Here is a 26,863-nt window from a genome sequence, read left to right as displayed (position 1 = left end):
AGCGTCATGAACGTGAAAAACGGAGGCGATACGAACAGCGCGTCAAGGAGGTCGAGCGTGGAACCTTCATCCCTGTGGTTTTCGCTGCAACTGGTGGTACTGGTCGAGCTGCTGCCGCTCTCCTCAAGAGAATAGCTGCAATGGTCTCCGACAAATCTGGTGAGCCATACTCTGCAGTGATGGCATGGATCCGCTGCAGGTTCAGCTTCGCCCTTCTCCGTGCAGGCGTGGCTTGCCTGCGTGGTGCACGACGGCTGTATTCGCACCCGGAGGTGGCTGAGTCATCCGCTCGACTCGCTGTCTCGGAAGCTGCCATACAGCACTAGACACTTGTTTATGCCTCGTCATCACTGCTTTTTCTCGTATGGTCCATGTACATGTATGTAACTACTGGTACTTGTTTTTATTGTATCACTGTGTTACTTAATTCTGCCCGTACTTCTAGAGTCCTGTATGGTCACGTGAAAAAAAAATTTTTTGAAAAGGGTCCAAAAAGTAAAGGAACTGAACTGGGGTTCGAACCGTACAACGCACTGTTATTACCACATGTACAGGCAAGGTCAAACGGCCTGGATTTTGATGGGTTTCCCCAATTCAGCGCTCTTGGGGCAAAACCTGGCCGAAATCCTATTCTTGCTATGGCTTGCTTTTTGGAGAAATAGACTTCAGAAACATAATTGGAAGAGGATTCTATAGGGGATTGCAGAAAAAAATTCTAAAAAACTCAACGTTTGACCCATTTATGGCCAAAAGCTAGAAGTCCATCTTTTTCTGAATGGACTCTAGGGACCGGCGGATTCTGTTTGAAAAGGTGGCAGATTCTGCTCGAAAAGCAGAAAAATTGGCAGAACCATACAAACCTTATGGCGGGCAATTCCTTGAATTCTGCTCCATTTCTTTATCCATATACCAAACATGCATGAAACTTACCAGAAAAAGTACCGAATTCTGCCAATTTTTCTGCCGGCAGAATCCGCTGGACCCTATTCCAGAGTGAGTTTTCCGCAAAAATATCCGGATAGGCGAGGTACCGTAACCGGATTGATATTTATTATTTAAAGGATTTCCCAAAGGCATAGCCTATCGGGGGGGGGGGGGATCTCCTAACAGTGAAAATGATCATTGATTTATATACTAGTGAAGCGACTTGTGCAGGCAAATATATGCCGTTTATAATGAGCGCGAAATTGTGTCCGAAATTCTGAAACAGAATCTATAGCGGTAATCTTGGGTGGAAGGCAATTCCATAATTTGCCGATTTTATGTAAGAAAAGGGAAGATGAAAATTTCCCATGAGAGTTGAAAACAAGCTTGTTCGGTCTGCGTTCACTACGAGAAATATTGATATCAAAAAGGGATAAGATATGAGGTTGAAAGTGGATGTATTTGGTAAGAATTGTAATCGCGATGAGGGTACGCGAACACACATTATACATGTACATGTACATGTATGTACATTGTACATGTATGCCATTAGCTGTTACATGTAGAATGTACCAACGATTTTCTTCTGGATGGCGAGGGGTCTGGATAAAAGAGGACCAAATAAGCGAAGTCTGACTGTAACTGGTTGAGTGGTGGGTCTTTGCCACTGCAAATTTTTAAGGGTCTGGATTTCACTTACCACAACAAGCATGACTGGATGCCTGGGAAAGCGGTAACATCTTGGGGGAAAAATGCTCCATGCACTGCGCGCAGAGTCGCAGACCCTTCACACACATGGAACAGGAAAACCAGTCCGGGATAAGGTTCCAACTTCCACCTAAAGCAGACAATGATTTGAATCTGCTGCCAAAGAAATGGTTGCCAGAATGTTATCATCTGCATGAAGCTCACAGCAGTCTTTCAGTGGAAGCGATCCTGCAGGCGTGGTAGCAACTTCCTTCACCGCCGAGGTAACTGCAGCAGTGGCCGGTCTCTCTGCGGCAGGAGATCTACTTACGGCTGGCCTCACCAACACAGATGATCAACCCTCGCTGCCAGACCTCATCCTCGTTACGGACAGTCGTTCGTTGACTGATTCTGTTGCCGGCGATCCGTACCGTATGAGCCCAGATACGATTCCTGTGTTTGAGGCTATCAAGAGCATTAGCCAGCTTGTTACCAGCATCCACCTTGTCTGGGTTAGCAGTCACTGTGGCTTATTCCTCAATGACAAAGTAGATCGCCTGGCTGCGGCTGGTACCCAGGTTCCCCAGGGTCACGTCCGTCTTCCAGTGCAAGCCACCAAGACTGCAGTCCGCAAGGCAACACGGTACCCGCCACCACTGCTCGACACCAAGAAGCTCGGTGACCTTCGGACACGGAAAGCGTCCTGCAAGCTGAGCCAGCTGATGACCGGCCACTGTAGTCTTCTGAATGGCTACCTCCACCGCATTGGAGCTGCAGACTCGCCTCACTGTGTCTTCTGCCCTGGCGTCGTCGAGGATGCAATGCACTTCCTTTTCGACTGCCCAGGAAGAGCACAAAGCCGCCACTCTGCAGCTCTTCAGTCGTCTTCATCCGTCAGTCAAGCTGTAGCCGACTCTCCCTACAATATTGCACGATTCTTGCAGTTGGAGAAACTGCTATGAAGTTTCGAACACAGTCTTGAAACACGATACATGATGAATTGCTGCTATTATTATGTGAACTCTCATTACACTGGTATGCGGTATTACCTTCCACATAGTCATTAGTCTAGCATGGCGTCATATATTTGTCTCAATTCAGTGTTTTCCGAAGAATAAAAAAAATGCACGGTCGCCGGATGTTATTGTTGTTCGGACTTAATACAAGTAAGGGGCCGTCCGTAAATATCGAACTTTTTTCACCAAACGAATTATTTTAGTTTAGACCCAACCCCTCCCTCCCTCCCCCTCAGAACGTGAAAATTGGTGACATATACATGCATATACAACAAAAGTCGCAAGTGTGTCACTGCTCCTATGGCCATGTACATGTATCGAAGTTTTCTGAAACGAAATTGGTCAACCCCCTCCCACCCCATAACGAAATTATTTCGTTTCGTGAAAAAAGTTCGATAATTATGGACGACCCCTAAAGAAGGTAGTTGTACATCATCTGATTTTCAGTTGGCCGGAAAGCTACAGCAACCACCTACAGTACATGTACATGTACATGTACGTGTCATGGCACAGACATGCAACAGTCTAGCAATCACCAACTAGATTGGCCACTGCGGACAGAAAAAGAACAGGATGTCACTGATATATTATCGAACTGAGAACGGCCGGAAGGATGGGACCAGGACGGACCACAAGGTCCGGTAGGACCGGTACATCATTAATACTAAATTTAGGCTTTTTTTAAGGTAAAATCAATATCTAACCGGCGCCGTGATACTGATACTGTGATAGCGGCATGCAGGGGCTGGGCTGGGAGAACAGTGGTGCTGACCGAGCTGGAACGTGCTTCCTATACACTGTACATGTACAATGTACATGTACATGTACATGTATGTACCCAAGCCACGGAGATGGACATGAACCATGGCCTTATGTTCGAAACATCTCTGCTTAGCTAGCTCTTTTAGGTGCTGAAATGATCTGCCGGTATCTACTAGCACTAGGCTACTACACTGTGCAATCATGTTACAGTACAGTACAGTGTAGCTGTAACACCATGGCATAAGTCGAAGTCCACACAACATGTTTCAGAATCTAAATGCACTTTTCCGTTCCCTTTCTGCTCGGCTGGAAATTTTGTTTGTACAATCCTTATTGATTCATTTTGCAAAACATGGCATCTCATTTATAAAGTCATCATCGTTACATCAACATGGAGTTTAGTAGCATATTGGCTTTCGGTTTGTGACAGTTCGTGTTCACTTGGCTTCCCCTCTTTATTTATTGCTTCACACCTTTGAGCCTCCAAAGTTGGGTGGTCTGTCGGCTTGCGTTTTCGAGTTGTAGTAAAAGACCGGTTTGTCCAATGGTCTTACTAGTCTCGTCATCATCATCCCGTAGCATTCGACATTCTTTGTTGCCGAGGGGCATACATGTACATGTACATGTACATGTAGCTCGTGCACATCTTCGTGGCGCATTTTTTAAAAACTTTGTTTTACTTCGCAAGCATCCTTTTCCCTCATTGGAACTTTCCGCACCTGAGCCTTCCAAGACCAGGTACTCCATAGTTGGGAGGTTGTTGGTTTGCGCTTCGTAGATGTGTTGGAACTACAGTGTACTGTACATTGTAGGTGTCAGGTGGGCGAATGTCCTTGTCAGTTTTATGCCTTGTTGTCGCACTATCTGACTGTATCTCGTTACCTCGGTGGACTGTTAGTCATAATTATACAGTCAACTTCGCTAATAACGACTGCGGATATAACGACGATTCGCGAATAACGACAGAATTTCTTCTTCTTCTTCTTCTTCTTCTTCGGTAACTACAAGTCATAATAAATATGAAAATGACTGTGAGAGTACAGTGTACATGTAGTAGAAACTTAGATCAGTTTCTCCAGTTGCAAGAACTGGATAGCTTCTGATGGTTGTGTGAGAATTGCCTCCCTGACTGATGTGAAGGTACATAGACGTGTACCTGCTCGACTGCTGTGTCTGGCAGGGCAAGCTAGCAGGAGGTGGGCAGCATCATCAACTGTTCCAGGACAGTGAGTGCAGTCGGGTGAAGGTGCCGCCTCAATCTGGAACAAGTACTTATTCAGCAGGCTGCAATGGCCAGTGAGCAGCTGATTGAGGATGGTGGTCTCATGCCGGGACGGAGGGCTGCGGAACTTGCTGGTGTTGAGTAATGGCCGGGGGTATGCAGTTGCAGACCGAATTGAAGCCTTGGCAGCTTGGATAGGTAGCTGAACCTGGGCCTGTACACACTGTGTTCCATTCCGCGCAAGGCGATCCGCCTTGTCATTGAGAGCAACACCGCAGTGGCTGCTGATCCAGACAAGGATGACAGAATTTCCATGCCCAGAGCAATGTCCCATCCAACTGTAATACATAATGTTATTAATGAGACTTCGGGTATAACGACACTTCGCGAATAAGGACACCTTTTTGATGCCCCGCCGAGTGTCGTTATAACTATAACCGAAGTTGACTGTATGTACAAAGTCATGGAACTACTACATGTACATGCGGTATGTACTTGTCTTTGGTCCTTTTCTCTCTCTCTGATCCGAGTATTCTAAAAACTGAGATTGGCCTTTTTAATCTTATTATACATTTACCGCATTGCGGATATATAGTGTGTACATGCACTGTGGGGCTAGAATAACTTCCACAACTGCGTGTGCTTCTATTTTTTGCCTCTTGCCTACAGTATGAGTGGCTACGGTGCCAAGCCATTTTCTCATGGTGGCCATTGTCGACTGGGGCGGTCTGTTCCCAAGGATGTTTTTCCAGGTCTTCCTTGGAACTCAGCTCAGCAAATTGTGCGGATCCTGCAGGTTGCTGAGCAACGTCATGCTTCGGTTGAGGCTCTTCCTTACCGCACTGCTAGGCACTGAAGCTGTGGCTGGGTTAGTTCGGCTGTTAGCGGCCATCGGAATGAAGACGAATATCATTCTTTATAGGTCACCAGTGAAATGAAGGTTCTAGTAGTTTCACGCTGACCGTAATTATCTGAGCAGACAAAGACCAAGTTGGCTTCAATTAGTTCTTGTTACCAAGATTCGAGGGAGTAGTTCCATGTCATAGCAACACCATCCCATGTCCCATGGACACGTACATGTACATGCACTGGCGTGTGTGTGCACGCGCGCGTGTGTGTGTGTGTGTGTGTGTGTGTGTGTGTGTGTGTGTGTGTGTGTGTGCGTGTGTCCGTGCGTGTGTGCGTGTGTGCGTGCGTGTGTGTGTGCATGCATGAAGGTGGCTGTGCATGATGACATGTTGATGTAACCAAAGAATGTAGCTGCCCAGAAATAGGGAGGAAATCATAGCCGGTTGGTGCACACTGCACAGTGTTGCAGGTATTGGAAAATCAGTAGAAGTTGTGACATCACCACAGGGAACTTGGAGAGAGCTCTTGCAAGTAACAGAGGAGAGGAGTCGACCGGAAGAGTCGAGATTCAGGTGCACGGCAATTTCTTCACCTAGGTGTGGCTGATACATGCCAATACCTGGCTACTGTATACTCAATGACCATTTATACACAACGGCGGAAGACTGCGGTCACATGATATTGCCCGCCGAAGTGTGGGAGCTGTAATTGATGCCAGGGTCCTTCAATCACTTGTGCCTTCCCTGGAAACTGTTGCCAGACGTGTGAAGCCACATCGCCAGCATTCATGGCCTGCGCCACTGGCTCCATCGAGATCAAAGCCACAAGCTCGAGTCACCCTGAAATGTTATCTCGCTGTCCATGAACATCAGTGCAACAAAGCACAGAGCAGTGGCAGGAACTGGAATGGTTTCAATACGACTCCCGTGAATTCCTGTCAGAGTATGTCTATCAGCGTCCAGGCGAAGCACTATGGTGACATTTTGTGCCCAAGGCTGACCCAACTTGTTGCTGCTGCCGACACAATAATTTGCGTTCCCCGTGTCACCGGACCAGCCTAGGAACTTCGTGCCACGCATGCCTAGTTTGCTCTTGCGGTAATCCTCCCTGCCCACTCCTATAAATAGTCCTTCGCCGAGTGCGTTGATGTTGATAGAGCACTGCACAACACCGTGACGGTAGCTACCAAGAGTTGAGACGATCTGCAATTCATCGGCTAGGCATCGGACCCCATGCCCTTTGGCTGTTACAGTGACCGCCGAAGCATCGCAATTGAACGTGTGGACAGCGGGACGGACGAAGACTGGCTTTGCTCTAGCCAAACCTGAAGTAGAAATCAACTCGCCTAGGCTGGAAACATGGTCGATTTCATCTCCAGCAAACTCTGAATAGCGCACTTGTAATGTCAAGTCTGTATCTGGCAGAATATCAGACTTGCCGGACGACTCGTGGTTTGCATCGACGATATTGTTGATGCATGGGTCCAGAATCGTCTCTGCTGCTAGTAGGCTACTGTTGCCAAGGTTACGCACTAGATGTTCACAGCTATCCAGCTGAAAACACTTTGTGTCGACGGTCTCTGATTGCTTCTCCAATCGCTGCAGTGCTTTCCAACGGGCAGCGTCTAAGTCATCTAGCACTTCTTGCTGTCTTTCCTGCATGTTCTTGATGTACGCTTCAAAATCGGCAGTGATCTTCTCCGATAACTCCCTCACTTTATCATTGATATCTTTAGTGTATGCGTCAATGCTGCTCCGTGTGTTGCTGAGTTTCTCGCGCCAGGTATCGCTGCAGGCACTTAGTTGTGCCGTCCAGTGTTCTCGCTTTCTCTCTGCTACTGTCTGAATTCCCTCAACCTCCTCGGAGCAGTTCATGTGGATTCGCTCGCAGTAGCGCTCACACATTAGCATCTCACACTTGTTGCAGTATGACGTCACGGCCAGCTGTGGATGCACTGGACACTTGTATTCTGAGCGGGTATCTGATTCCTGGGCCGGTGCAGCAGACGAGATGGGTATAACTCGGTGTCCACGAGTCAAAGCCTTGTGCTTCATATGCAGCCTTCCATGATCTGCACACATATGCACTCCGCAGTCAAGACACACCGAAACGGCCGGCTCAAATTCTCCTTCGCAATCCGATTTCTGGCACATAATGGACTGTTCAGCGCGTTCGTCCGCTTCTGGACTTTCGCTGTTATCCAGTTCGGCCTTGGGTTTCCGTTCAGTCATCGGCCAGTCAACCATGGAGTCTTCCAGTCGTTTTCCAAGAACAGCTGAGCCGCCAACTTGCAAGCATTTGAAACAGGACACGGTACCATCCTGGCTAACGTGTTCCCTTACGCAGTCAACGCACATCACGTGCATGCAGTGCAGTATCTTGAGACAATCCGCGGGTGCACTTTGGCACGCAACACAAGTGCGCCTGGCCTCCGCATCGGAGAGATCACCCGACATTGCTAGTAATTTTTTTTACAGCACTCCAGAGGGCGCAGTCGAACTTCTGTACTTTCGACAGTAGCTGAAAACGCACTCCTACAGATTGAGAATAATACACACTAGACGCTCCAGGTTTGCTTGCTAAGTCAAAGTGTTTCCTTGATCCAGTGCCCTTCCGGCCAGAGAAGATCATCGCCAACCGGTTGAAACAAAGCACCCGAAAAAGGAAACCTCGACTCTCGAGATCTCGTGTTGGTCGTTGCCGGACATGGTTCATGTTCGACCAAAATAATTATGAAAAAAGCATGAGTAGATCTACGCTCGTACCGGTACGCGGTACTAAAAAAACTTGCTGTCTCATGTCAAGCTAGCCAGGCTAGGCCATGCGCAAGATTGATCTGCAGAGTACTCGTACAAGAAAGGCCTTTTGCGTAGACCCGGGGTACCTGGTCTACGTGTGTACGTCCGTAGATCTACGAGCGAAGTGTGTGCATGTGCCCTTTTGGTTTTTACGACTCCCTGCTTGAAATTGTGGCTAGTCCTTGTTATCCTGTATCCAGTGGTATCCGCCAACGCCAATATCCTACTCTTGGTATTACCGTATGTTGTGTTACGATGACAGCATGACCAACCTATGAAGCAATGCTTGCATACAGGGAGTAGTACAATACCGGTATTGTACTAGTAACTACTCCCTGCTTGCATATACCGGTCATCTGTCTGGAATGCCTTGCCCGCAGACCTGAGAGCCACGGCCTCGCAGTCCCTGTTTCGCAGTCACATTTGCACGCACTTCTCTGACACCAAAGCACAATGCCCCTCCTCACTGACATGCCTCTGACTCTGTTCTTTGAGCTTTGCGCTTATTCTTATTTTGTGTTTCTGTTTCGGTATAAATATTTCGTATTTCAAGGCATACCCGGCCCCGAGGCTATACATGTAGGTATTATTGAGTAAACTAAAGGACCATTCTGGAACATTCAGCATTAATTTATGGTATGACTTGAATTTTTCTAGCTAGGCTGTTCATTATTATTTTAGGCCAAAAATAATAATACCGGTACTGTAATAGGCTTGTTTCCGGTCGGCAACCCTTCAAAAAGGAGACTCGGCATGTCGGATCGGTAAGCCGGAATGAAACTTTTTTTGGATACATTTTTTTGGTTCCTCAATCGTGGTATTGATGGACAAGAGCACCTACACAGTACATTGTACATACATGTACATGTATTATCATGGGGGGGGGGGGGGTGTTTTGGGCAACATTACCAACGCAGGCCAAGACCAGCACGTCGATGGATAATTTTGTTGCTAAAATCTCTGCTCAATTATAGGTTTCATGTACATCCTGCTGGTTTGTCTCCTCCGTTGCCTTCTTTGCCTCTTATTTGTATTCTTTTATCTGTTTTACTGCTGTGGTTGGCTTTCACCCTTGTCTCAGTTTTTATTGGCCGTCATCATGATGTGCCATGAGATAATGATATAAATACAAATACAATGGCAAGGATCAATGTCAAAGTAAGTAATTATTAGTTGACTGACTCACTGTTCTTGTACAGCATGATTGTGGTGTATTCCTGTTTTCGTACATCTTGAGAAATCTAGCAAACAGTTCGAGTCCTTCCAGCTCCGTTATTCTAGCTCGTATCGACCCCGGAGGTTTTCGAGCCGACAACTGAGAATCTCTGCAACCTTGTAGGTGTTTCGATTGTGGAATTCGGTTGAGATTTGACTGAGTTGCGACTCGTCGAGTGCACTTGCACACATGGCATTGCCACCGTTTGTATACATTTGGGACCAAAAAAAGTTTCAGAATTCGGGAAAAAGTGGCCCGATCGGCCGACCGGAAACAAGGTCATTATTTGTTTTGGTATTTATATGTATGCCGGCAGAAAATTGGCAGAATTCGGTACTTTTTCTGGTAAGTTTCATCAAGAGTACATACATGTAACCACCAAGAGTGTGCAACTGCCTGCACAACCTCTATGGGGGTTATGTACTCTTGGTTTCATGTATGTTTGGTATGTGGATAAAGAAATGGAGCAGAATTCGAGGAATTGCCCGCCATAAGGTTTGTATGGTTCTGCCAATTTCACTGCTTTTCGAGCAGAATCTGCCACCTTTTCGAGCAGAATCCGCCGGTGCCTAACCCTCCCCCCCCCCCTCTCCTTTTTTGGGTGGATTTTGGAGCGTTGAAAAGTGAAAGTGCAGCTTTTGCTCCGGAAAATCCAGGATAGGACCCGCAGATTCCCCTATTGTCACTGTCTCCCTTTCGACATACAAGATGTCTCACTGGCTGGTTATGCGAGGTCAAGTTTGCACCTTGCACCATTTCTCAGCCCGGTGTTCGCAGTCTTGCATGGGGTGCGCCCCGCCTGGCGCGTACTTCAGTGAGGCGAATGGATTTCATTGAGCAGCACTGTGCTTCTTCAAAGTACAATAACCACCAACGATACCCAACGATATCCCATCTCTAATAAAAATATATATAAATACGACGGGTTCGCGTACCGGCCAGGTCAATAACAAGGAGTCGTACAACTCCCTGGTCAAGAACCACCTGTCCGCTTCCGTGGGACGCCACCACCCCATGACCAGGCGTCATCCGATCTCTACCATGGCATAATTATGATAAATTGCACAGTATTGGGTGAGAATATAGGCACACTCTCCAACAGAAGCTTAGGGTCAGGACTGCTGGAAAAATTAGAGACCCGGAGCAGAATGAAAGTTGGGATAATCATAATACCGTATTCGGTACATGTATTTCAGAAGCTCGCCTGGATATCTGAGTGGTGGGAATCGGTTTTGCATCTAGTGCTAATACGTGCAATCAAAGACACCCAAGTCTCAACTGCTGGTCATGCACTGTTGGCCAGTGCATTGCAGTGCTATGACGACACAATGATCAGTGTTGCACATAAACCCGGGAGCACAATAAAAGACTAGGGCTCAAACGGTCACGGTTTTACCCCTGACGGTTAACTGCTAAGCTAACGGTCGGTTAACCGGTTATAACCTATAAGCCACCGCAATCTTGCGGACTCTTTTTTAACCGTATATTTGACTATACTCATTCAAAAAATGTACCCTATTCAGTACAACGCACACTTGTACATAGTCATTCTCTTGCATGCTCATTGCTCACACCAAGAGACCAGATACATCAAGAGTACATAACCATGATAACCCCCCAGAGTGTGCAACGCCTGATCCAGCTGTGCATAGGGTCTTGGTCGAGCGGAATCGGATCTTTGCGTCATAATACCGTACACATCTGAGGGGAACCCGGGGAGTCGCGGGTACTCTTGGATCAAAAACAATGGTGCCCTGCCTCGAGACCGGCCTTGCGCTGGTGTGGAGTGTACGCATGACATCAGAAGATCCGATTCCGCTCGACCAAGACCCTATGCAGAGCTGGATCGGCGTTGCACACTCTGGGAGGTTATGTACTCTTGGATACATGTATGACCAGTTGACAGCTCAGAAATTGCGTACGCGTGCGACAGCCCGCGAAAGTGCACACTTTGCAACGACCTGATACTTGAAAAATTGACTGAAAAGTTACTGCGTAACCGTTATCTTTATCGGTTAACCGTCAATTCTTCGTAACCGGTCTGCAACCGGTTAATCGGACTAATCGTTTGAGCCCTATAAAAGACCAACTAACGTGTTACTTGTGCAGCACTCTTGTGCTTCCCAAGGAGAATGTCCAAGTGTGTGGACATCATGCGAACACGTGAACAAGAGCAGCTTGTACATGCACAAGCACATGATTCCACCCCCGATCTGCTTCCCACGGAACCAACCATCAATTCGCTCTGTAGTCAATGTTTTATTCAGTGACACAGTCAGTTACGACGGTATTATTCGACTGTGACAGAGAAGACTACATTGCATGTTGGAGTTTAGCAGGTATGTTAGTGGCATATAGATAGGGCCAGCTAAGATTGAAAACAATTTCTAGAAAATTCAATGATAGGAAAATCGGCATACGACTCCTGTAAGGGCTGAATGGCTGTGAGCACAAGAAAAGGGGAAGGCAACTGTTACAGTTTTCCCAACCAAGGGTGCCACACTTCCTTTGATAGCAATAGGGAGTTGTGAATGAATAATAGAGCAGACGAGGAGAAGGGGCTGGGGAGAAGCTGTGACCAGTCAGTAACCATGCTGCAGAAAAATCCGGGAAACTACAAGCCAAGAGCCACTACTCACTGGACATGATATCTGTGCGTGAGGGCACACTATCTGAGATGGAAATACACACAGTCCCATTGATACACATATACACACGTTCAGACACTGCCACACATGGACACGTACACATGTACACACACGTACGCATGTACACACATGTGCACATACACACAAGTGCTCACGCACGTGCACACCACACACACACATACATACACACCACATACACACACACACACGCACGCACACACACACACACACACACACACACATATACACACACGCACGCACACACACACATGCAGTAAATCGAATCAGTATCTAGTACAGTCCCTATCACACTGCCATACAGTATTCGCGTGCTATAGATGCATGACCAATGCGGCGCTGTGCCAGAGGACATTTGTGAATTTCACATGTATAGCAGTTCCTCGATCTGGGCATGACTCATCCTGTACAAGAATACCCACTCATTTAGCACGCATGCATCTGGACTCATTCTGGAGTAAGATACGACCATAATACAGGTACCCATGACGTGAGACATGTATCTGCTGATGATGTGTGCTATTGAGGTTACGAAAATGATGTCACTAGCAAATTCTCCTACAGGCACTACGTACACAGCGTGAGTCAGCGAATTCTCTTATGGTAGCCCTACGTATACAGTATGCAGGGTTCTAGCCAGGGGGGGGGGGGGGGGTGTAAGGGGCACAGCGCCCCCCGCCGCCCCCCGGTGAAAAAACGCCGCCCCCTACTCACTTACCGATTTTCGTGTTTCCACGCAATTTAACGAAAAATGCAGTCGAAAGTCACTATTAGATGGTTCATAAAGGCACATTTGTCTGGGGTGAAGTCGGGGATTCGCCCCATACGTTGCATTTAGTGTGGCAAGACAATATTGGAAAAAAAGGAAAAATGGTATATGGGGTAACCAGTCCTGGAGATGTCCTAGATAGGACATCACGGAACCCAGCATGCCCCAGCATACATACTATGCTGTTCCCATAGTAATCGTGACACGTGACTCAAAACTTTGTGTCGCGGCCGAGGAAGATGAACATGTCGCACTCAAGCGCAACGAAGGCCTTTCGTCTCAAAAGCAATTAGTTGTCGTTCTCCTGGCGGCTTGCCTCAAGCGAGTCGAGATTCGTATCTTGCCTCTTGCCTTCACGAATTTTATTTTCCTTGTTGTGGAGTACGCCTGGACAAAGGAACTGGCAAGCGAATCGTTTTGGTCGCATTGAAAATTGCAAGTGCACAAGAGGATTGGCGAAGCAATTTGTGTTCGCACTTTCAGCAGAGCAGTAGCTGCTGCTGCGATAAAGCTTTTACTTTCGCCATTGGTTTCAGGCAGCAGAAGGATCTGGCTGAAAGCGATGGCGATACGTCCATGACCACCACGTCCTGGGTTGATATCCAAGAAAGACCGTCCAAGGTCCAGTTTTAGCCGCAAGAGCTGTCGTATCCAAGAAATCAAAAACGCCAACAGCAAGCTTTGGCCAAATAATATCTTCCAGGTAGTGATTTACGCGCCTAGCGCCTGCTGCCTCGTCTTCCTCCTCTGCATGGCCAGGTTTGGGGCGAAATGAACGCACGGGGCGTGAAGAAACATTCCAAAGGCAAAACATTCAAATAATTACTAATTAGAACCAATCGTTTCCGAAGAAGCGCCGCGTGGCTACGAGAAACCCCACATGAAATCCCCAAACGAAAACGGTCATTCGGTCGGGTGTTCGATGGCGAATCGAATATACACTACCTCAATCCCCGCCGATGTCTGATATTCTCCGCCTATTCCTTCAAACTTGACCAATTCGGAAAGAAATCCATCGCCATTACGATCGTGCATCCTCCACATACATTCAGAAATGCTCACGCAGCACTTCTTTTCATCGCGTGTGCGCGACCGACGCTTCCATGACAACTCTGGGACAGGTAACCAATCAGACTCATTCAGAGTGCGATGTCCTAGATAGGACATCTCCCCGACTGGTAACTGTCTCCCCTGCCCGCCCCTACTATTTTGACCTGGCTAGAGCCCTGGCATGAGTCTGCGGTTTGGCAGGAGCTAGTGCATCGCTGAGCCAATCCATCTCAACTGATGATGTTATCGCCTATAAACCTCTACTACAAATGCCATTCCATATGTCTCATCGCTGCCTTGCCGCTTTGTGCCGTCACATGGTGTGTGTTTTTGTGTAAAAAGAAAAAAAGAAAAAGAAAAAAGGCCCAAACTCACCCGTCACTTAGGGATGTCTAGAAAAAAGTGAAGAACTTAGCCGGCTCCCTTCCCTCCTTGATATTGGCGATCGGCACAAGAGGATGATCACTACCCTGGGCATATTTCTGTCCAGAAATTCAGCACAAACACAATCAACAAGTTAACTTGGAGATACTAGCACTAACTAAGTCATAAAAGAATGTCACTGTTTGCGTGAGACCCTGTCGGACTGAGTTTCTGATTCATGTGGAACGGCACCACCCTCAAGGGCCGAGGCGAGAATGAAGCCAGGGTGGGACCACTAAATGGGCAATGCAATTATTTGGCTGCTATGGAAAGTGCCCTAGAGGAAGGGTTCCTTAGAAATATTAAACAGCATCTGATTCACAAAGCCTTCCATTCTCCGCATAGGCCTAAACAATTTCACAGTTTGTGCGAGACTCAGTTAGACTGAGTGTCCCGCATCCAACCCCTCCCTCTAGGATAAAGCCGCACTTGCAGCTCCGGCAAAGTGGGTATGAAAAACATTCCCAATACCACGGCCAGCAGGAAACGAAAGAGAGCATGACAGCCACTTACATGGCCAAACTCAGCGGCACGTCTCTTCTCATCGGAACTGGCATTCTTTCCTATCCACACAAAGATCTCCGTACCGCCATCCACAATGAAAACTGTGCGGAAAAATAGAGATAGACAACAGGAGAAATTAGCCTGCTCCATGAATTAGTCACGGCTTACAAGGACCTAGAGTCTATGCGCAGATGCTACCATCCTCCAACAAATAGATATGTCGGAGTAACGTGGGTTAGTATCAGTAAGTTTCACCTTGACCCTGATCCACGCAATGCACAGTCTGAATAAAAGTTCCCATGGTGTACGGCAGAACTCAGCAATGCATGGACACGTGCAAGCCGGCAATCTCACTGGTGGGCACCGGCTGCTGGATAGCCCAACTCCTGAAACAGTCCTGTCTCGCAGATTGAGTGAAAAGCATATCAAAGAAAGAAAAGAAACGAAACGCTCCCTTCTGTTGTGGGGCATGGGTAGCCGAATATGTCAACAAAGTGTTACGATTCACTCACCGTCATTGGAATCCAGAGCTGCACGCTTGAGACTGCCTCGCGCCACTTCACTGAACTGCATTTCCCCGGATGAGTCACTCAGCCTGTATCAAAATCCATACCAGAGATGGCATTGGAAGTTTCAAGAGGATGGTCGGAAATCACCAACAACAAATTGAGTTCAAGGTTATGCCAAGCAGAAAGAGCAAGATATTATGGAGGCGGTAAATGATATCACACGTGTCTTGCTCTTACCTGAACATTACCTTCTCGAATGACTTGAGTGTAGCCTCGTCTTTCTGCAGCACACACAGAGCAGGACAGAGAGTCCGTCAAACATAATTGAAAACAACCAGGCTTGAATGGAAATTCCGTACTCGCCAAATAGAGCCCTGTTTTGACTAGTAAAGCGCGCGTGAGAAAATAGTGCATGGGGAGTTGCACTTATTGCACGAGTACAGCAACCTAGTCAATTCCCCTAATCACCAAATATGCAATACAATAGCTGGTGTAGTAGTACAGTAGTCTGCACTGTGCACACATCCCGTACGCACGGACCCTCATTATGCATGCACGCACGCACACACACACATACACCTTTCATGTCCTTCTTTATACACTGCTGTGGATGGGAAATAATGGGCCGTTCTTCTTCTTGACCACGCAACAATTACAAAGCACCAGGACTCGGCAGGAGCACACTCCACTGCAAGAGAGGACAGCCATCCACCTGCATTATTCAACAGGGACTGTTCCCATTGAAATCATATAGGCCACACTGTACTTGTCGTTGTGTTGACAATCTCAAACGATAAGAAACCCCAGCGTCATGCAGACAAAAGACAAGTTCGCCTCACCCTTTGGTGGGTGGCTTCTCCTTCCTCTAGATGGCTGAAGAAGTATGCTGGTCGGCGGTCTGAGGCTTCATCGATGACCTCCACAGTTGCACGGCCGTTGCGCTCAGACTTCAGCGTCTGCAGAAACTGCATAGCCTTCAGACGCTCATCCTTGCTCGACTCTTTGCCATTGAACTGCGGACAGGGAAATAGTGTTCATATCGAGAAATATAGATCAGTGTCAAATCGAGGGAACAATATGGTTGCATCGAATAATATTTTTACACCCTACCACAATCACGATCCGTGAACAGTACTTTTTTTTAGTATCGTGGTATGTAGTGTGAAAATGGCCAAATTTGCTGAAAATGGCCAAATTTGCTGAAAATGGCCAAATTTGCTGAAATGGACAAATTTGCTGCTGCTATTGGCAAGAAGCCTATACTGTATCATGCTGTGCAGATCCTATCCAGGTTACATATGCTATAGGGTACACCATTCGCAACTGTAGAAACGGACATACTGGTGCTGCATAGCTTTGTCCTGTATCCTCAAATTAGCGATGGAATGTTCAGTATGCTGCCCTATAGCATAGGCGTAGGCTTTGTTCGCCTTTGAAAGAGCGGTGCAAACTCAAGCGCAATGCATTAAAATAAGATTTAAAAATCATGATTTGCGCGAGACTTGGTTGGAGGCCTAGCGTTCCGCATCCGTAGGAACGCCACCACCCCCAGTGATCAAGGCAACGCACAATATGCACAATGCACACGTACCTGGTAAATCTTTCTGCCCAGATCGAGGATGAACACATCGTCAGACGTCACGTTGTCCTTCACAAGATCTATCTCGTTGCACACAACACTTTTCTGCATACAAATAAACGAGACAAAGAGCATTTCACTTGAATGTGTAATGCAAAGTAACACGCAGGCCTGTTGGCATACCATAATAAATCGAATCATTCCTCATGTGGGCACTATGTGTTGATGGTGTACGTAGAGATGACAAAGAAACATTCTCCACTATCCTCTACGTACATTCCACGACTGTATTTTTTTTCCAAAAAGGATCCGTACAATATCCCAGGTATTGCTTCTACCACAAGCCATTATTCTGCTAAAGAACCATCACAGCTCCCTGATTCTTTTCCTGGCAGTGCGGGTAGCTGAGACAACATACAAGACTTTGCCTCCTTCCTAACCTTGGTTCCCTTGAAATGCAGAAGTCGCGGCTCGTATTGAGTCGGCTTGACATGGTTGAATCCAGAATCGACACTGCAGCAATTTAGGAAGAGCACATGTGGGAAAGAGGGACATGAGCAGAATTATAGATTCGACAGATGGAATACACCAACTTAAAGTGAAGTGTATTGTGTACGAGCCGAGCTCTTTGCAATATCACTTGCTCAGAAACCAGCACAGCAGCTACCACCCTGGTCCAACCCCTGATTCGGGCGTTTCCGTAGCCCCTCACGGGCTCGTGCCGCACTACAGAAACAAGGCACTCATGATCATGGAACTTGAAACTTGGACACACCATCAAAAAGCAGCTTTTATTACGTGAATGCATTGCGTGTAAATGCATGACCTACCCGCCGTTCCAGATCTGAATTGTGGAGAAGACCTTCTTGAATAGGTCGCTCTCGTAGCCTTGGACCTCGCGATACTGAACTGGCTTATCGTTCAACTGTAGCACATACATACACAGTAATGGCGTACACCGTGTGTCAGAAGAGTTCACCGTGCAAATCCCACGGGAACATTCACATACCAAGTGCCGCTCCGTAAAAAGATCTCATTCCGCAACAGAAGTTGCTTGAAGAAAACATTGGAGCATAATGCTTCCTAAACAGATCCTGTTGATGCATAGCAGGATTGGAAGCAACTGTATTCGTGATCATATCCACCACCTGGGATGGCAGGTAAAGGTAACACCAAGCTTTCTCTTACCTTAGTGTCCAGTTCAACAGTCTTGTATGCAGCTGTGCCGTACTCATCCTGAGTCGACTTAGATCCGATCCAGAAGTGCAGGTCGTATTCCAAATCCTGAGCAACACAAACAGTAGCATACACACACACACACACACACTATCTACAGCAACTACCATAGGAGTAATGGTGCAGGAGATCCCAACAATCCTTTGAAAAACTGAATAAACAGATGTACAGGAATATCTTCCGAAACATGCAGAGTAGGAGAGAACGACAAATCACAAGACCGTATCAACTTGCAACAGTATAGACAGTGCGCATAATTGCAATTTTAAGTGCGCACGCAGACATGTGAATTCGTCACTGACAACGTTCCATCGTTTACAGTCGCTCAAGCCAGTCGACTTTCACTTTCACTAAAGTACTACAATCTTCCTAAACGATTCAGTATGCAAGCAAACAGCTCATTTGTATCGACATGTGTCGTATTCATCAGATGTCGAAGGCAGCCAGCGAAGTAGTTTGCTGCTCGTAAGATCCCATGTTCTTTAGATCTGCAGAACGGTATGGATTTTCTTGCCTTCAACTTCTACTTGTGATGTAGAACGTGTAGCTTCAAGAGATGATTTCGAAAACCATTGCAAGGCGTTAGGCAAGGTGACCATCACTAGAAATAGGAGAGTAAAGAGTACACAGGCTGTCTAGTGACCGTGTCTATGACCACCTTGGTACAATATATTATAGAATCACATACTAGTATGCGCCGAGCTAGCTGGGTAATAGAAATGGATATTGTAACTCAATTGTTTTTTATGTGGTGAGTGCAAGTGCTATGCTGAATACTGCTAATCTTCTCCCCAGCTTAATTGCAGGTGTTATGTATCGCTGGGGGTCAAATACGAATGAAGCTTGGATACAGTGGCCTTCGTCAACCTCAGTAAAGAGTTATGTTTCACACAACATATTGTATGGTAAATAGTTTACAAGAAGCAATCAAGCATTTTGCCTGACTTCCCTGTGCCTACTGCCACCGTTATCTCCTCCCTCTGCACCCTTGCAAGCCGCAGGTGATACTGTGGGCACACTAGGTCCCAGGTGACCGAGGTGTTAGTGGGTACACGAGGTCAAGTTAGTGCCGGTAAAGACCTGATACGCGATAGAAACTTGAACGTAGTGGCCGTTCCTTCTTCTTCTACTGCTGCTACTACTAGGGCGTAGTGGTGCTAGTGGCGTAGTGCTAGCCAGAAGCGATCTTGACCCGGATGAAACGAGCAGGTCCACTGAGTGATGATCTCAGACGAGGGCTAGTGCCCAGATAGTCTAGTGTTGGGGGCTCGTTGTACTGTGACACGATCCAGTGCGTTCGCCTCTCTAGCGTGTGTCACAAACTCCAAGAAAACACCCAGCGAGCGACCAATGATAGCCAGCGCCAACAGCACCCATCCTTTCAGCGCCGGGAAGTGCCAGGCAGGCACACGGGAGGGGAAGTGTTCAAGCATGCAGACGAGGTGCTAGGCGAAGTCCTCCCCGAAAGTGTGTTCTAATGAGCAGGCCAAGTGCACGATGTATCGTCGAGAACACACGTACACACATACAGCTACAGCGATGGAAAAGCACATACATACGAGCAGTACGCAACATAAAACAACGGGGCAACAGCTGACCCCACGTAACGCAACGACAGCGGACGGAGCACGAAGTTAAACCTTACGTCTTCGTCGGGGTTCTTGTACGTGTTGAGAATGATGTAGGAGTCTCCGCTGTAAAACTTGCCATGGTCCTCCTCTGCCCAGTGCTTCACCTACCAGTACGCAGGACAGAGGAACACACAAACATTAAATTTTCAAATAGTCAAATACTCACAGACCAAGAGCACAAAATAGGCAACACCAAGAATGTAAACCACGCGAGGCAATCGAGAAAGGATTCCCAAACCCAGGAATGCACTCCTGGGGTTTGCCCAAGCACCAGTGCCCAGATGACTACTACCTCGTTATCCATATCAAATCACGAGAGAAACGTCCAAATAAAAATATACAATTTTCAGTCATTGTGTAACTAAGACTAAGAGAACAGTGAAAACCTATTCCCGAGTCACAGCTCACACACACAAAAGAAAACCCCAGACGGACGATTGACGGCGCACCCACCTTGAATTTCTCGATGCGCCACACCTGGACGCCGACTTTCAGTCCAGCGTGATCCCATGCAGCTTCCGTATCCGCTGACGCTTTCTTCACCTAGAGTCATGTTGAAAAGTGAGGAAGAGCGAGCAGAGAGCGAGCAGAGAGCGGAAAATGAAAGCATGAACATTCAGCACGAAAGTGATGTCTGTCAAAGCGCATCAGGCAAGGATCCCGCAGCGGTGCTCTCTCTCTCTCTCTACCAACAAACAGTTGCACGCCACTGGCACAAGCAGCGAGCTGTCGATCAGACTTTCAAAACTAATCCCCAACTGTCTCCCTTCACAGAGCGTTCTCACTAGAAACCCCAACCTACGTTCTTTTCCAGGTCGGAACCGAACAGCGACATGTTACTGTCCTTCCAGTCATAATCCTTGCCTTTCACTAAACCAGCCATGATGGAGAGTCGATACGGGAGAGAAGTGTAAACTCGTCTGACAAGGATCACAGAAGGACTGCAAGATTTGAACAGTTTTTCACCACCTGAGCAGAGAGAGCTAGCCGTTTCCTTTCACTCAAAGGGTCACAGAGATCGAGAGATACTGCATGCAGTGTAGTGTGTGTGTGTGTGTACTGGCAGCAGTTGCTAGTCAGTTGCGTACTGCAGCCGGTTGATCTTGCTCTGCTCGCACAGGCCAAGTACTGATGTAACTGACTGTGATACGGATAACAGTTGCGCTACCACTAGCGCTGAGTGATCTGGTGATGAACAACATCCGATCGAGCACCCCCCCCCCCCCCTACACAGTGAGTACTCATTGGTCGAGATAGCGGGTGTCCATGGCATTGTCAGTTTCTTAGCTTCTGAGTAGTACTGTACTACCTGTACTGACTGTAGACTAGTGTAGTGTAGTGTAGGCTGTAGTAGATCTACCATGACTGGCATGAGTACCGACCAGGTGTAGATCTACCCTGGACATACTGACATACTGCGCACCTGAAACAGTGAAAGCTAGGCTGCTGCCTGATATGACCAGTGCTGACAGCGTGTAGACGAGAGAAGTGTAGACTGACTCACTGAGTGATGTAGCGTAGATCTACACGGAGATCTACGTGTAGAAAAGAGTGGACCTAGTACTACCTATCCTATCGCGAGTATACAGTATCGTACTGATTCGTATAGTAGGCTAGCTAGGCGTATGCGTCTACGTGTACGTTTCCACCACCACGTTCCGGTGCCACACACTGCGCTGCTACATCATACATGACTTTGTATGCCCACCGAGGCCAAAGCCCAACTCCCTGTCGTGGCCTGAATTTAAATGGCTGTATACTGTTCCCCCCCCCCCCCCGGGCCCCTCCCCACCCCGGTCCCCTCCCCCCCCCCCCTGTGCCTACTACTTTTGGGCACACTGAGTCTGAAGTGTCGCTGAAGCGGAGACTTTAGGTGGGCGGAGATGCTCCAGTTTCACCACCACAGTTGCGTCTGCAGCCGGATTCAGACACAACTGTGGTGGCGGTGGTGAAACTGGAGCATCTCCAGCGACCTTAGGTCTCCGCTTCCGCGACACTAGCCACCTCTATCTACCATGCAGTATTCTGTTCTCGAGGTTCGTGGTTTCTCGCAAAAAAAACAACTACATGATTGTACGGTGTACATGTACATGTACATGTAAGTAACCAGTTACCTGGTCTACCATGCCTGGTCTAGCTAGCCACGGCTTTCACCATGTCCACTGCATGCATGCATGATCATGATCATGATGATCTACATTGTACATGTAGCATGATGTAGGACTATGAGCTCAGGACTCCCAAGCCAAGGACTCTGAAGGAGTGAGTTGTGCAGTACTCCAGCAGTCATGGTAGTACTGGTGTGGTGTGGCTAGCTACAAAAAGGAGACAGACAGTACGAGTATACGTCATTACATGTAGTAACATGCCATGTTGTGCTACAGTAACCATGGTAACCGTGGTGGCCATGGCCCCGGGCGTCGGGACATCACCGATCTCGTGTACGGACAGTCCAGAGAGCACCTTCTCACGCCAGTGTCCTGGCGTAATGGTGGTGGCAGTAACTGTTGTCAGCTGACGAGCTGAGAGGAGGAAGCCATGGGTAGAAGTTTGAGAAATAAAGAAAGGGGTATGAAAGAAAAGCCGAACAATACAGAACAAATGCTACAAAGTTTAAAAGGACTATTTTAAGTGTCAAGATGATATAAGAAGAAATTCAAGAAAGAGCGAGGAATACACAACTTGAAAGTTGTTAGAGACTCGGGTCAGAGGCAGATAATAATATTTAAAAAAGGGAAGTTAGGATCGCATGTATCCATCCATGCAAGGTCACACATCCAATCAAGAAGACTCGTCTCAGCGAGTATCAACCGTTTTCGTTCGTTCCCTTCTCTCTAACGACAACACAGGGAATGGTTAAAATGGGAAAAGAAGGATTATGTATCTGACTCTGGAGCTGTCAAGCTGCGATGCTCCCCTGGACCACACACCTAAAGATCTCTGCACACCACTGTCAGGCTGAAACTACCATCTTGTACGATACTCTGTAGAAATTCGTACAGTTGGTTCTGCACAGGGATGGAGTCAAACATCAGCAGCTCCCTGAGACGTGTACATGCCTGAATGGCCGATGCCAACCCGGCCAGCACAGCGTCGTCGTTCTCCGACTGTGGCAAATGGCCGAAGTGATTCCTGCGCAGCTCAACCAGCTCCAGGTTTGGGCAGTGTTCGAGCAGTACAGCAAGGGACGGAAGACTAGCTGCGGTGAGCTCATTCATAAACAGGCATACGTTGATGAGCTGGTGCCGTCCGGAGCATGCTTGGGCTAGCCTGGCAAAGTTGTCGTCTGCCAACCCACACCGATCCAGTTCTAGCCACGTCACGTTGCGTAGCAGGCCTGCATCGAGTGCCTGAAATAGTGGGTGTACGCAGGCATCTGCAAGCTTCCTGCCCGACACCCCCACGACTTCCAGACAACTGCATTCAGTTATCTTGTTGATGAGTTTGTGACCATCTGGGAACGGCTCCTGTATGGGCGTTATTTCGCACTCGTCAAGCCGAATGATTTTGAGGATTTGGCAGGAGGCTGAAACCACTTGCGCGATCATGGACAAGAGCTCTTCATCAAGTGGAATCCACACAAGGAGCTGTTCGAGGCACTGGCACCGAGCAATGCTCGCCAGCAGTGCTTTCGTGCAGTCCCTTCGCTTTTCCGACAAATTCGTACGGATCCGTTCGCAGATCAGCACTGTCTTGAGGTTTCTATGAACGCCGCTGTCCACAAGGTGTGTCATTCTGGCCATGGTTGGTGTTGCCAAGCAATCACAGGTCAAGCCGAGGTCTGCCAGAACATTCAACCAAGTGTTCGCAGGTTGAATGTCCTTATTGTACTGAAGGAATTCAAACACAAATGACCAGAATGTGCCCACAAGAATAGAGTGGGAGCGGTCGTACCCACTGGCAGCAGTTGGTGCAAGCAGGCGGGTTGATGTGTCCGCCTCAAATTCTTCATCATTGGCTGAGAATCCGTCAGGCTCGGCCTCAATCTTCTGGCAGGATTCAAAGGCTCTCATTACATCTGGATGGCTTGCAACTTCCTTCTTAACTCTGAACAGAGCCATGAAGAGCAGGAAAGCGCTCGGAGTCGGAACATGTTTTCTCCACAATTCAAGAGTGTCGGAAAGGATCTCGGAATCTGACAGATCACGACCGGACTGCTCGACATCCCTCAATACTTCTTCATAGCCGCCGGCATCCCTTAGCAAGTCATTTGCAAGTTCTCTTATATCGTGTGTTGTGAGCAGACCGGTCATCATCGAGCGGAGAGTTTCCATTTCAGAGTTCGCTAGTGAACACAGGCGGCATTCTCCTGTCTCCGTGAATCTCAGCTGGGGCTCGGACCCCGGTTTGCGACTCTGAGCGATAAGCGATGACAGTGCCACACCGAAGTACTGCACGGGAAGAAAGGGCATCAGGAAGCACCAGAACGATCTTGTTCTCCCTCTGCGCCAGCCAATGCTGCGTACCAGCTCTGCCACGTCCCATGCCGACTTCACCAGGTTCTTGGCTGCATGGTATGCTGCAAGGTGCTCTTGAAGCATCAGGTGACTGAAGCGGAACTGCCTCGCACTCATTGCCAGCATGCTTGCCGCACAGGCAACCAGCACACCGATTTGCAATGCACGGTTGGACAGCTGCGCTGCTCTTACATCATTCTCGGAGAAGATCAGTTTTTTTGCCATCAGCCTGTCAAATGCAAACTTGCTGAGCTCGGCAAGAATGCTTTGCTGTGCTTTGGGTATGCTTTCATAACCATCAGCCTTCACACCATTAGCCTGCTGCGCAAGAAGCCTCAATATCATCGACTCGAATAGCGAAGTAGCACATCTGCTAATTTTTCCGTCCGCGATAAACTGCTGGCAGCACAGAGAAGCCATAAACGGCGTGGCCATCAGTGCAGCCATGTCATCATTCTTCTTCAGCTCCTCAAGCATGGCCTCTCCCTTTTCTTCTGGCAGAGATCGCCGAACAAACTCTGTAACATCCGTCTCGGAGAATCCAATCATCTCTACGCAACAGAGGCGATCGTTCTCTCTGGTGAGGTTGAAAGCGGCACGGCATGGGCGTGAGGTGATGATGATCCGTGTGCCTGGCATGCTGCTGGCACCTTTCATGAGGCGTTTCATGTACATACTGCACTGTGACATGTCACATTCATCCAGTCCATCCATCACTATACACATACAGCCTGGCTTAGACCTGGCATAGTGGAGCAGGGATCTACTCTCCTCCTCATTCGTATCCAACACAAGCTGCAGCAGCTCTCCGGTGTTGCGAGCTTTCAACACACGTTCGTTGCGCAGCTCAACACAGAGCAGCAGTTCCACACTGTTCATCAGGCGCCCTGACGCCCATTCATACGGTAGCTGCAGGCAGAACGCTGTACTCTTGCCCACGCCTGCACTGCCAAGAACCAGTGTCACCGCAGAACTATCTCTCCTGATCCGACCTAATCCGAACAGGTCGTGTACGCTGAGCGACTCGGCGCTGCTGCCGTGAAATCCGTGCTCCAGCCGCCGCAGGCCAGCTGCCGAGCCGAACATCGAATCATTGAACATTTCGTGCAGGTCCCGACCCGACACAATACGAACGTTCGTTATCAGCTCGCTCACATGCACGCGTTTCAAGTGGCTCACAGTGACATCTGCAGTCTCAGTTTCCTGGTCGTCTTCCCTAGCGTCGCCAGCCTCTCCGAAGACCAACAACACTCTGTTTTGCCTGTAACCGTCCTGCAGATGCGCCTTGACCCTGAGAACGACCTCCGGAGTTCCAGAGTCACTCTGCGAGCCTGAGCTGGCCTGATCGCGGGAAAGCATAGTCACAAACACAAGAACTAAACATAAAAGACAAACCAGCAAATTGAGTTCTTCAAAACTGCTGTTTGAAGCCAGCAGTCGGTAGGCCATGGCAGCCGCCATGGCCCAGTGCCTGAGTACAGTGACTTAGTTACCGTCCTATCGACCAAAACAATCACCTGAAAAGAGAAAGGGGATATGGATGGTATCAAAGAAATTCAACACGGTACCAATAATTGAATTACATTTCCTGGCGCCCATCAGAAAGTTTTTGTTGTTGCAAGACAAGACCAGCAATATTTAGAGGTCCTTGGAGTTGAGGATGATGTTAATAATTATTTATGTGGAGTGCCAATGATACCCGGTCACTGGTGATGTGTTTACAATGTGCATATTTCGCATTTACTGCATGGCATGCAACAGCGATAATGCATGAAGTAACACGTTAGTTCATTGGCGACCACCTGCGGTGCAACGAATGCTATGACTGTCTCTGATTGTCACGAACATACTTCAGGCATCATACTAGTATTCATACTCATAGCTCAAAGGCAGTGACTACGGTGTTGTAAACACGTCAGATGTCAGAACAACAAAGCAAGTACGCCACAACGAGGCGACTGGAGCGACAAAACCCTGGACAAGTTTGACATAGGAGAGTGTTTTCGAGTGAGGAGGATGACCTGGGGCCACAGGATAGACATGCTTCATTCGTGGTGTTTTATCTGCATGTGTGGTGCTAAGAATGTCGTCAACATTGCGTCAAAATTGGTCCCAACAAGCACATCCTTAGTTCCTACTGCAGGCACATAATCGAATACATCTAATCCCACTGTACTGAAGTAATACTAATAGTAATAGCCTGTTTTGTTTGAATAGGTATAATAATAATACAATGTACATATAGCTGTCAAGCGCCGCGCCGCGCACTTCTGCCCGGGGAATCTTGCGAACATTTGGCAGCCTCATTTCTCAGTGTTTTCTGGGATCCACTCGTTCTGTGTGTAAAAGACATAAGTGACCATGACTCTGCTTTCTTACCACGGCAAATGTGAATTCTACACTTTCAGCCAGGTTTCTAAGGCCAATTCAGTCATATGTTTATCTCAAAGACAAGGCAGCAGAAACCGAGCTGTTGATTGCACACCAATCCTTCAGTCTGTAATCCTTGCGGAGCAGAACTGCGCGCGCGGGACCTCAACTGCTCAAGCCAAGGGGTAGGGATCA

At 47.9% G+C, this 26,863-nt stretch overlaps 1 protein-coding gene across 3 annotated transcripts; it reads right to left on the bottom strand.

The window, feature by feature from the left end:
- Nucleotides 1-11,718: 11,718 nt before the first annotated feature.
- Nucleotides 11,719-20,918, bottom strand: LOC135808490 (gelsolin-like protein 1). Of its 3 annotated transcripts, none has more exons than XM_065321688.1 (13): nucleotides 20,644-20,918; nucleotides 20,295-20,384; nucleotides 19,856-19,945; nucleotides 18,163-18,258; nucleotides 17,805-17,899; nucleotides 17,415-17,487; nucleotides 16,987-17,079; nucleotides 16,235-16,408; nucleotides 15,633-15,676; nucleotides 15,399-15,481; nucleotides 14,896-14,987; nucleotides 14,335-14,441; nucleotides 11,719-12,200 (listed from the first exon to the last, which is right to left on the bottom strand). In XM_065321688.1, the coding sequence occupies exons 1-12, from the start codon at nucleotides 20,722-20,724 to the stop codon at nucleotides 14,352-14,354; spliced, it is 1,101 nt and encodes a 366-aa protein (XP_065177760.1). In that variant the 5' UTR covers nucleotides 20,725-20,918; the 3' UTR covers nucleotides 11,719-12,200; nucleotides 14,335-14,351. The 3 variants fall into 3 exon arrangements, with proteins under 3 accessions (XP_065177760.1, XP_065177761.1, XP_065177759.1); XM_065321689.1 differs by having other exon boundaries at nucleotides 11,719-12,142; nucleotides 20,644-20,917; XM_065321687.1 differs by having other exon boundaries at nucleotides 11,719-12,146; nucleotides 20,644-20,911.
- Nucleotides 20,919-26,863: the final 5,945 nt, after the last annotated feature.

Source organism: Sycon ciliatum, chromosome 2 (assembly GCF_964019385.1).
Source record: "Sycon ciliatum chromosome 2, ocSycCili1.1, whole genome shotgun sequence".
NCBI classification, from domain to species: domain Eukaryota; kingdom Metazoa; phylum Porifera; class Calcarea; order Leucosolenida; family Sycettidae; genus Sycon; species Sycon ciliatum.
The sequence above is the reverse complement of the archived record's forward strand: the minus strand, read 5'-3'. Positions and strand labels throughout refer to the sequence as shown.